This window comes from Mycteria americana, chromosome 24 (genome assembly GCF_035582795.1).
Source record: "Mycteria americana isolate JAX WOST 10 ecotype Jacksonville Zoo and Gardens chromosome 24, USCA_MyAme_1.0, whole genome shotgun sequence".
NCBI classification, from domain to species: Eukaryota; Metazoa; Chordata; class Aves; order Ciconiiformes; family Ciconiidae; genus Mycteria; species Mycteria americana.
In genome coordinates, this window is record NC_134388.1 from 1,991,291 (window position 1) to 2,001,495 (window position 10,205).

Here is a 10,205-nt window from a genome sequence, read left to right on the forward strand (position 1 = left end):
TCTGGGTTTGTCTGTAGCTGTGCCGGTCCCCGGGGGCTGCTCTGCAGCCCGGCGTTTCCTCGCGCCCGCTCCCGATGCCGGGGTTGCCCGAGGTGCCCGTGCTGCAGCATGGCTCTGACCCCGCGGCAGGGTTTGGGCTGGATACGCTGCGGAGCCATTGTGGGAGGGCAAGGCTTGGTGGATCCGGCCAGGACCACGCTTATTTAACCCTTGCCTTCCGTTCCTATGGCGGCTGGGCAGGACAGTTGTCGCTTCCTCCAAGCCTCCCCTCCTTGCAGCATCCTCTGGCCGTTTCCCAGCCCACGGCCTGTCACTAAGCCCCCGTCGGCCACGCGGCTCCGCCTGCGACAGCAGAACAAGCGGCAAAACCCCCCGCAGGGATCAGCCTTTACCCGGGGACCCCTCCCTCTGTGAGCCGGGGCCGCGGAGAGCTGCTAGTGGTGACTCGGGGCTCCCTGCCGGGTCGTGCCTGCATCGCCGACCCCACGCCCGGGACGCTGCCGGAGCCAAGGGGCGAGGGAGGGAGGGCTGAGAGAGGGGAGCGATCCCGTTACACCTCCTGGGCTGCTCGCACCATTAATAGGAGCGGGCGCAAACTGCTGCCAAAGCACCTGCTCCGCGTCCCCGCCGGCGTTGGCACAGAGAGCCCGGCCACCCCCAGATCATCTTCCCAGCCAAGCCCGGCGCTCAGTGAGACCCGCTGGCCTGGGTCTGCTTCCCGGGTCCAGCCTCCGGGAAAGCGGCTCCTGGGCTCATCCTGGCTGCAAACCCCCGGTGCTGGGACCAGCCCTTGGGCTTTGCAGCGTCCCCACGGGGCTGGCGGGGCATGGCCGGAGGCTGGCAGACGCCGGCCCTGTCCCCCGGCCCGCGTGGGGACCCCGGTTAGCCATGAGCCCCCGTGCACCGGGGACGGGGCAGACACAGAACGCACAAACATAACCAGGGACGTTTTGTTGTTGTTGTTGGTTTTTTTTTTTAAAACATTCAATTTAATACCATATTAAAAATGAAAATAGTTTATTTTAACCTCTATAGATTTAGCAAATACTTAAACCTGCTGTGGGTTGGGGCTGTGAACATCTCCTGTAGTTGCTACAGCGCTGCGTGATATTGCACTTGTGTTTCCTAAAAGCGACTCTGTGAAGGCAAGGCCCGAAGGGACACCCGGGTGATGGGCTCTCCAGCCCCGTTTTGTTACCAGCAAGCTTCACACCACCCCGCAGCGATGGCGCCGGGGCCCAGCGAGGTCGGGGTCGTCATTCCCCTGACGTCCCTCTGAGGATGGCAGCAGCCCGGCTTCGTTAACCCAGAATACACTTCTCTCTTGATTTGCTTTAAATAAAACCATTAACTGAATTCAAGAGCTACACGGTCTGGAAACAAACTCTGTTCACTGGGACCCCTGCGCCCACTGCGCCGCCCCGATGCCTTGAAAATGAACTGCAAGAGAGATTTTGGGTGGGGATGGAGAAATAGCACGAAGGCCAGATGAAGAGAAGCTCCCTCCCCCGGTCCTTTCGGCTTGCCTTTGTGCATCTAATCCAGGGGGGCCCAAAGTCCCCCGGGAGGCTCGTGCCAGGCTCCCGGGCTACTCTGCTGCTGCTCGGAGATCCCGGAGCGCTGCCTGCACTGCCCGCCATTCCCACGCCGCCCACGCCACCGGCCCAGGGATGTCTCCGGAGAGCAGGCAGGGAGCGGCAGGGTGCCCTTGCCGGCGGCGGTGGCAGGGTTGGACCCCCCTGGATTCAGCATCATCGAGCCCCTCGGTCGCCCCAGCCTCAGTCGCGCCTCTTGCCCTCCCTGGGCCTGGCGGTGCCGTCCTTCCCCGGGGCGGCCGCCGGCTCCCAGGGCTTCCTGCCCTTCTGCTGCCGCCAGTCCCGCTTCGGGCTCTCCCCGCCGCCGTCGGCCCTGCCGGGACGGCCCTTCCATCCCTCCTTCCTGGGCTCGTCCCGCTCTCGCCGGCTCTCCTTCCCCTCCCGGCCCCGCTTCTTCTGGGGCTGCTGCTCCGGCTCCCGGGGGGCCCTGGGGGCTCTGCTGGGCTTCTCCCCCGGCGCCCTGTCCTTGGCTCGCGTCTCCCTCCGGCTGCTCCGCTCCGCCTGGGCGGCACGGCCCTCCCGGGCCTTCTCCTCCTTCTTCTCCGGCTTCTTCTCCCGGCTCTTCTTCACCTCCACTGCAGCCGGTGACACCTCGGGGACATCCGTGGGCTCTTCATCCCCGTCCTCTGGTGCCGACCGGCCAAACCATTTCTTGAAGATCCAGGGCTCTGCCTGGGGGGGATGGAGGGGACCAGGTGCTGGTGACACAGCCCAAGGGACAGGGACCCTCTCCATCCCTCCCCCCAGGGACGAGATGCTCCCCCCCAGGGGAGGTACCCCGAGGATGCTGTTTCTCCCCCCCACCCCAGGCCCGTACCAGGTTGCTGTCAGCATCGCTGTCATCATCACCGATGTCATCACCATCGTCGTCACCATCATCACCCTGGAACATGCTGCTCTCTGGCTGGGCAGGCTGGGCCGTCACCACTTCTTGGACCTCCTCCTCCTTGGCGCTGACCACCTCTGGGAGGGGAGAGGGACGGGTCACCGTCAGCAGGGGACGAGGCTGTTCGGGTGTGACGTCCCAGACACGGGGTCCCAGGGCCACCCCCACCCTCGGACGCGGCCCCGTCTCAGGCTGGATCTGGGGTATCGGGACAGCCTGGAGCATCCGAACCCACCGTGAAGGGGAGGTGGTGGAGGGTCCTGCCGGCCGCGGCTGACTCCCTCCCTGGAGCACGGCGCTGGAAGAGAGGAGGGGAGAGGGGGCAGGAGGAGGCAGGAGGTGGCAGCAGGGGCTGCCCACCCCGTCCCCCTCCGTCCGGCTCCCAGCTCACCTTGGAGCACCTGGAAGGTGACGCTGAGCAGGGCGACGACGGAGGCCACCAGGATGCACTTGTTGAGGGTGAGCCCTTCCCAGAGGAGCGGCTCCTCCGCGGGGTCCAGGCTGGGGGGCTCCAGCTTCCTCTGCACCGGGAGGCTCTTGGGGACTGGGGACCCCCAAGGAAAACAGCGTTACTGGGACGTGGCAAAGGGGGTGCTGAGGGGGGTGGGAAGGGCAGGGGCAGGGGCAGGAGCTGCCTGCCCTGCCACCGCCGGCAGAGGAAGGTGTTTGCACCGCAGCGGTGGGAAAAAGAGCGTCATGGGGGCTGAGTCCGAGGCCTTTGGGCCACGATGGCGTTACAGCACCCTGGGGCTCGAGCCGGGAAAACCTCTGCCCGTGCTCCTGGCCCTGCTGTTCTCCCCCCTCCAGCAGCAGATCTGGGCAGGGCGGAGAGGAGGAGGAGGAGGAGAAGGAGGAGGAAGAGGAAGAGGAGGAGGAGGAGCGGGATTTGGCAGGTGGATGGGAAGCCCCATCTCCATGTTGCTGAGCTCCCAGGGGACCGTGGAGAGCAGAGCTCCTCCCGTCTCTGCTCTGGGGCCGCACGGTGCCTCCCGGGCTGGCCGGGGACGCAGGACAGGGTCTATGCCTCTGTGGCCACCTGGGGCCAGGCTGGCCATTTTGGGGCAGAGAAGGGCTTTCCTGCACGCCTACCTGGAGGCCCGGCAGCGCTGCCTTTGGCTCCCACCTTCTCCACCCGCTTCTTCTCCGCCACTTTCTTGTCCACGCCGAGCGGCGCTGGCTCTGGCATGCTCAGCTCAGGCTCGTCCGGATCCCACTCAGAGACGCCAAGCCGGGCCCTCGCCTCCTCTAGCCCCTGCGGGGAGAGGCGCGAGCACGGCCGGGGGTGTAAGAGCATCGCACAGCTCCACGGGGAAACACGCAGCGTGGGGGTCATGGCTGCACGTGCGTGCCCCCTCCCAGAACAAGGGGTGCTCAGCGCAGCCGTGGAGGGACCCGGTCCCTGCGCTCCGCAGCCCGTGCTCACGCTGCCTGGGTCCCCCGCGGCTGAGCCGATGCTGCCGCCGGCCCCGAGCAGAGCTAACCAGGCTCGTCACCGGCTCCTCGAGCACCTAACCCCGGAGTGTGCGTTTGCATCAGCAGCCTTAAAAACATATTGGGTTTTTTTTCCTTTTTTTGTCTGCTAAGAAGGATTTAGCCACTAGCTGGCTCCGTGCTGCGGAGCAGGCGCCAGGGTGCGGCCGCAGCGCACACGGGTGGGCCGGTGGCTGCTGACCCCCAGGCTGCGCTTGAGCAAGCCCACCCCAGAGTAGCCCTCGGGGCTGGATTCGCCCCCGGCCCACGTGAGCACGGCCGCACACACGCACTGAGGGCGGCGGGCGGGATCCAGGGCACGCTCTCTGGCGGGGTCAGCGCGCCGGGAGGAGAGGGAGCGCACGACGCGTCGGGGTCTGGGCTCGGTGCTGCTGGGGACGGGGGGTTTGGTGGCCGGGCTGGCTGCTGGCCTGCGTCAGCGGCACCGGATCAGTGCCACGAGGGAGAGATCACCGGCACGGATCAGTGACAGCGACAGCTGAAGGGCATGGCTTTTGGCTGCCCCGGGACGGACGCGGTGCAACACCCCGCAGAGCCCTCCTGGGCCGAATGCCACCATGGGACAGCACCCTGCTCAGCCCCCTCCCCGGTGCAGGGAGCCCCCCGGCAGCCCCCCCGGCCCCGGAATGCCGCGCACTTACATGGGCTCTACCGCTCTCCCCGTTGCTGCTCACTGGCACGTCGGCATCTGTTAAAGGCAAGCACAGCGCAGTCTGTTAGGCGGCAAATTCGGAGGGGTGGGAATCACCGGGGGCCGGGGGCGCGTGGTCCTCCTGCTGCCACCCACTGGCTCGCGGAGCGGGGACATTATGGCCGCATTTCCCCCTTTAGCTCAGCCAGGTCACCCGCGGAGAGAGGTTTCGGAAGCCCCCGGCCATCACGGTAGCTGCTGGAAAGGTCGGGGTGTAAGAGCGTCGTTGCGCACGTCTGGGGCTGCTGGGCCCCAGAATGGCACCGTCCTGGCTGTCCCTGGGGCGCTGCAGCCGAGGGGACGGTGACCTCCCTGCCAAGGCGCACGGCGCGACGAACGGCCCAGGGTGCGCACGGACACCCTGAAAACACGTGGCTGGAGGCTGGAAGGCTGGAGGCAGCTCAGGCTGTAGCCTAGACAGCAGGACAAGCTCCGGCTACCACGGAGCAACCAGACCCCAAAGAAGACCGCAAGCCGCCCAAGAGGACCGCGACGCTCAGGGGTGACTCTCAGGGCTTTTCTCAGGTGTGAAGTGGGAGAGAAAACCAGAGGGTCCCCAGGGCTCCGCGGCGGTTCGATGCAACGAAGGGCTGGGAGCGTGCTGGGCTCCTTGGGCTCCCCAGGGGTTTCTCTGCCCCTGGGTCTGGGGCGAGCGACGGGGATGAGGACGCGCCGCCACGGTCCCGAAGCCAAGCGGCCTCAGCCCTGTCGGCACCTCCAAGCGCAGCCCTCACTCTGCAGGCATCTGGATGCCGCATCCTTGCGAGCCGTCACCAGGAGGAGGAATTTCTGCCTCCTTTCAGCTGGGTTTAGTTTATTTTCCCCCCAGTGGAAGAACGAACGCTGAGAAAAAAATACCAGTTCCCAGGATGAAATCTAAGACACGATATTGGAAGCAAAACAAATAAATAAGAGGAAACCTTTTGGCTGGGGAACTGTGGCCTCAAAGGTCTTGGCTTTCAACGGGAAATCAAAAAAAAGTCTTTGGTTTTGTTTTAGTGATGGCGAGTCTGGTCCTTTCTCTGTGGAAGCGAAGGAGCTGCCCCAGGACTCTCGCGTCGGCTGGGGGGTTCCCAGCCCCAAGGAAAGCACAAAGGTGGAGAATTTTTCCTTAAAGAGCTTTTCCCCCAAGTGCTTGTCACGTTTTAGAGCTACACAGTTATTCACGCTTTTTCTGAGCAAAGATGAGCGCAAGGAAGACGGAGGAGGGCACAAGCCTCCGTTCCTCTTGGCTGCGGCCACGGCCGATGTCCCAGCGGGGTCGGTGCCGCGCAGGTGCCCCTCGATGTCCGAGGTCGCCCCATGATTTCACCGTGCTGCAAAGAGCCACCTCTGCCGGGCTGAGCCCCCTCCTGCGAGGCCTGAAGCACCACAGCAGCGGCGCTGGCACGGCCACGGCCGGCACCTCCTGGCCCCTGGCTCGCGGTGAGGCCAAGGTACCTTTTCTCCCGTCCTTCCGTGGCCGCCTGCGAGCGCTCCCCGCCCGCCCGGGCAGCTCGTCGGTGGCCTCGGGGCATGCCAAGTCTTTCTCCAACGCCTCACAGGGACCTGCGGCCATGTCACTTCAAGGGACTCTCACTAAACCGAGAGGGATAAAACAAATGCCGGGCGGTCAGCGGGCAGGAGTGCCCCGCAGCACACGGCCATCCTGCAATGTCCTTGCTGGGTCCCCGGCCACCGGCTGAGCTCAGCTCCCCGTCGCAGGGTGCCGGGCTGTTCCCTCGCTTCCTCCCCTTGGGCTTCGCTGAGACGGAGGAGCCCAAACTGCCTCCAGCCCCCGGGCACGTTTCCAGGCTTTGCCGCGACGGCTGCGGGGCTCTGCGACGGCCGCGCCATGGCCAGGCAGGCAGCCATCCTCCCCCGGCACCGACGGGCGTTAACTCAGTCCCACGAGCTGACCGGCTCCATGTCCGGGTCTGTTCCCCCCGGACGGGAGATGGGGGTCCATGCCCCAGAGGGAGCCATTTTGGGGTTTTACAGCCCACAGGGGATCCTCAGCCCCAGCCAGGACGGGTTGTGTCGCTTGCAGGACCAGGTTTCCTAGGGCCGGTCCGTATCAGACCAGCTCCAGCACCAATGTACCAAGCACAGGGCCACTGCCCAGGCCAAGCATGGCAGGGACGGCCGCTGATGCCAGGGATGGCCACTGATGCCAGGGACAGCTTGCCCGCGGCAGGCTGGTCGCCCACGGCCCCAGAGCCCAGCTCCAGCCCTGGGCTCACCCCACTCCCGCACAGGAGACCTCCCTCCCGTACGACTGCTCGACCCGTCCACCCCCTCCCCAGCGCTGGCCGTGCTCCCGCTCCCGTGGATGCACACTCCGCATGCCAGCTCTTCTCTTAAATGCACAAAACTACAGACGCTCGACGAATAACTGGCTCCGCTCTGCTGTCGCTGGGACTTTCCTGCACAAGCTCCCGAGGTTGCCTCTACCACTGACTCACATCAAAGAAACTTCCAAAAATAGTCCCCTCGCCTGCCTTGCTCTCCCTGTGTGTGCTCGCATGGCAGCACCGGGATGGGCCCCGTGGCCCCCAGTCCGCCGCTGGCCGGCAGCGGGCTGAGCGCTGCCTCATGGGCTGTGCCCGTGGGCTGCCCCGCGTCCAGCCGAAAGCATTAAAAGCCACAGAAAGTCGTACCTGGGGCTCGACCACCGCCGCCTTGCCTCCAGCCCCCCGGCTGGCTCGGGCTCTCCGGGGTAATATACAGCAACAGCTGCCGAACCGTGCCGGAGCAAAATAGCACCCAATCACTGGGAGCCGGAGCACCCGCGCTTCAGCCCCAGAAAAGGCAGCTTAGCCCCAGGCATCGAAAGCAGGGGCTGCCGCTGGCGAGGCAGGCGCAGGGGATGCGGCTCTCAAGGCACCTGGGACGCAGCTTGTCCCTCTGCGAGCCCCCCCCCGGCGAGCACGAAGAGGGGAGAAGGGGCCGTTCGCTCCCCGGCTCGGGGTCTCTGAGCCAGCTGTGGGGCGGACACGGGTGCCGGGGATGCAGAGAGGCAGCTCAGAAACCTGCCAGGCACGGTTAAGGTGGTGGTGCAGGAGAAAGGAGGAGCAATCCCCTGGGACCAGCAGTGCTTAGACAATCCCGCCGAAAACCGCTTTTTGCCAGGGTTTAGAGCAGGTCCTTTGCCCTCCGACCCCTCCAATCTCCCCGCGGTAGCTGTTCCTGCAGCCGGGTCCCCAGGAGCCCTGCCGCAGCCACACGCAGCTCTTGGGGAGGCGGGGAGGGATGCGGTCCTCACCACAGCTTCCCGCTCACAGGAGGCAGAGAGGAGAGGAAGCATCTCTCATCTGGGGAGCTGAAAGGGACCGTCGGGCTCCGGCCCTGCCCGTGCAAGGTGGCCCAGAGCCCCGGCTCAGCAGGGTACAGCCTCGGGCAGAAGCGCCCGTCCCAGGGGATGTGGTGCAGCCGCGGCTGGTACCAGCCCAGCACATCTTGGAGGCATCCTGCTTTGAGGACATCTCTCTTATGGAGAGCCACTTCTGAAAGGCTTCAGGTTTAAAAAAAACCCCTGAAACTGTGACGTTTCACCTCTGCAGTATTGACATCTTTCTTTAGCAGAGGTGTGAAAGGTCTTTGATTGCAAGATCTAAAGGAGGAACAAACTGGGCACCGGCATCCCAGAGGGGCCTTAGCCTTTTTCCAGGGGTCCGGACACCCGGTGAGACTGGGGCATGGTCCTGCTTTAGGACCGTGCAGCAAACGAACTCAGAGCAGTCGTCTGCTTTCCAGGGCAAGGATTTCCCCTCTTTGGCAGAGACGGGACCGAGCACACCATGAACCCTGCTGCGGTATAAATAACGCGCCGCAGAAGCTGAACGCAGATGGAGGAAGGGATGGAGCTGTAAACACAGCCCCCCACGCCCTGCCAGGGCTGCGGGCACACACGCCAAAGGTAGCTTTCTCAGTTTTGTTCCCCCTCCAGTAAGGTCAGGGCTGTTAACTGGCAAGGCATGTTTGCTTTATAGGGACATAACGAAAGCAGAAAATCATAAACAGGCCAAAGAAAAAATCCCTTCTTCTTCCAGTTAATCACGTTTCCCGTGGTGCTTGCAGCTTTGTAAGCTTGCTCCTGCCTCCCGTGGGCGAGCTGGTCCTCCCAGGAAAGAACCCGGAGGCCGAGCGGGCAACGTCTGCGTGCACAGAGCCCAGGCAAAACGTCCTCCTACTTCGTCCCAGCACGGGGCCACAGGACAGAGAGCTCTCCCCACCCTTTCCAGGACCTTTCAACACCCAGTTCCTGCAGCGGCGGGGAACCAGGAGCGTTTTTGCCTCCACATGTTTCGCTCTGAGCAGTTCCCTGCTGAGCTGCAAAGCCTCCATCTCCATCGGACAATTTATCCCGGGCAGACGGAGGAAAGAGATTCCCAGAGGCAAATTCTTTCCTAATCCCTTGAACCCCCCAAATCCTGGCTTCTCCCTTTCCCTGAGACTGATAAAAGTGTCTCTGGGACGGGGTTAGCTCAGAGAGGGGGGAAACACGATCTGGCTGTGAGACCAGGCGGAGAGAAAGCCGCTGCTGGAAGAGCTGGGGAGGGCAATCGAGCGGCGTGACGGACGGGGGCCCGGCTGCACAAGGGCTGGGCTTCGTGTCCAGGCTAAATATTGACTCTCTGGCTTTGGCTTGATAACACAAATCTATCTTCTCTGACTTCCCTGGCTGTCGGCTTGCCCCGGACTCACACGGGTGTGTCTCTGTCCGCAGCATGCCGGCCAGCCCCGAGGCTCCGCCGTGGCTTCGTGGTTTGTGGTCCAGCCGGACCGAGTTGTGCTGCAGCATCCCCTCGCTTCTATGGCAACACTCATTTATCCTCCCACCAGGACATAATCTTCTTTCTCCCCGTCTTTAATAACTTGCAGTTAAAAGCCAATCATAAAGATGTAAAATTAGTCACTGATTATTTTTGGCACAGGTTAGTTCTGGGGATGAATTTTCCTTTTCTCCGTGCAATTCCCCCTCTCCCCAGAGCCGTTGCTGCTGTGGCAGCCCCAGCCCGACTCCGGATCCGAATTCTGCTGCCACAGGCACAAGGGGAGGCAGATGCCTGAGCTGGCCGTGCGGGGGGGTGTCCTGCTGCCCCGGCTCTCGGCCCAAACCCGCCAGCTCACCGGGCCGGCTGCAGGTCTTTCCCCCGGATTTCATCCCTGGCTCCACCGGACCCGCCCGACTGGGTTGCAAGGCCTGGGAATGGAAAATATTCTTCCAGCCCTTGAAGCGTTTATCCTTCAACTCCTCACGTAGGCAGGGTCGGGCTCTTGACCTGCTTTTAAAGACGGGAATTCGGATGTTGTCTGCTAAGCCCAGGCCTCCTGAGCAAAGGACGGCTTTGTAGGTCAGTCCCCGCTCCAGCAAGAGCCCCGTCACCTCCATGCCGGCATCGTCCCTGTGTGCAGCCGTGGGCGGCAGCGGGTGCCGGCTGATCCGGAGCTACACAGGCGAGTGCCTCCCCCCGCTGCTGGCTAAGCCGCAACGTGCTGCCTGGCAGCTGCCGGCACCAAACAAATACCTGCCGGAGATGCACGTGGCGCTCAGGCCAGG

At 63.9% G+C, this 10,205-nt stretch overlaps 1 protein-coding gene across 1 annotated transcript; it reads right to left on the reverse strand.

Annotated features, from left to right (window-relative positions):
* Positions 1 to 1,000: 1,000 nt before the first annotated feature.
* On the reverse strand, positions 1,001 to 9,446 carry JSRP1 (junctional sarcoplasmic reticulum protein 1). The gene is made up of 9 exons (XM_075524602.1): positions 8,878 to 9,446; positions 7,908 to 8,156; positions 7,303 to 7,415; positions 4,614 to 4,660; positions 3,571 to 3,733; positions 2,873 to 3,025; positions 2,717 to 2,779; positions 2,413 to 2,558; positions 1,001 to 2,267 (listed from the first exon to the last, which is right to left on the reverse strand). The coding sequence occupies exons 1-9, from the start codon at positions 9,444 to 9,446 to the stop codon at positions 1,779 to 1,781; spliced, it is 1,992 nt and encodes a 663-aa protein (XP_075380717.1). The 3' UTR covers positions 1,001 to 1,778.
* Between the last annotated feature and the right edge of the window lie 759 nt (positions 9,447 to 10,205).

Coding starts and splice junctions, on each gene's coding strand:
- JSRP1 (XM_075524602.1), bottom strand. CDS start 9,446: ATGCTGCAGCACAACTCGGTCCGGCTGGACCACAAACCACGAAGCCAC. Junction 2,780..2,872: donor CACCTTCCAGGTGCTCCAAG/GTGAGCTGGGAG, acceptor CCTCTCTTCCAG/CGCCGTGCTCCAGGGAGGGA. Junction 2,268..2,412: donor GCGATGCTGACAGCAACCTG/GTACGGGCCTGG, acceptor CATCCCCCCCAG/GCAGAGCCCTGGATCTTCAA.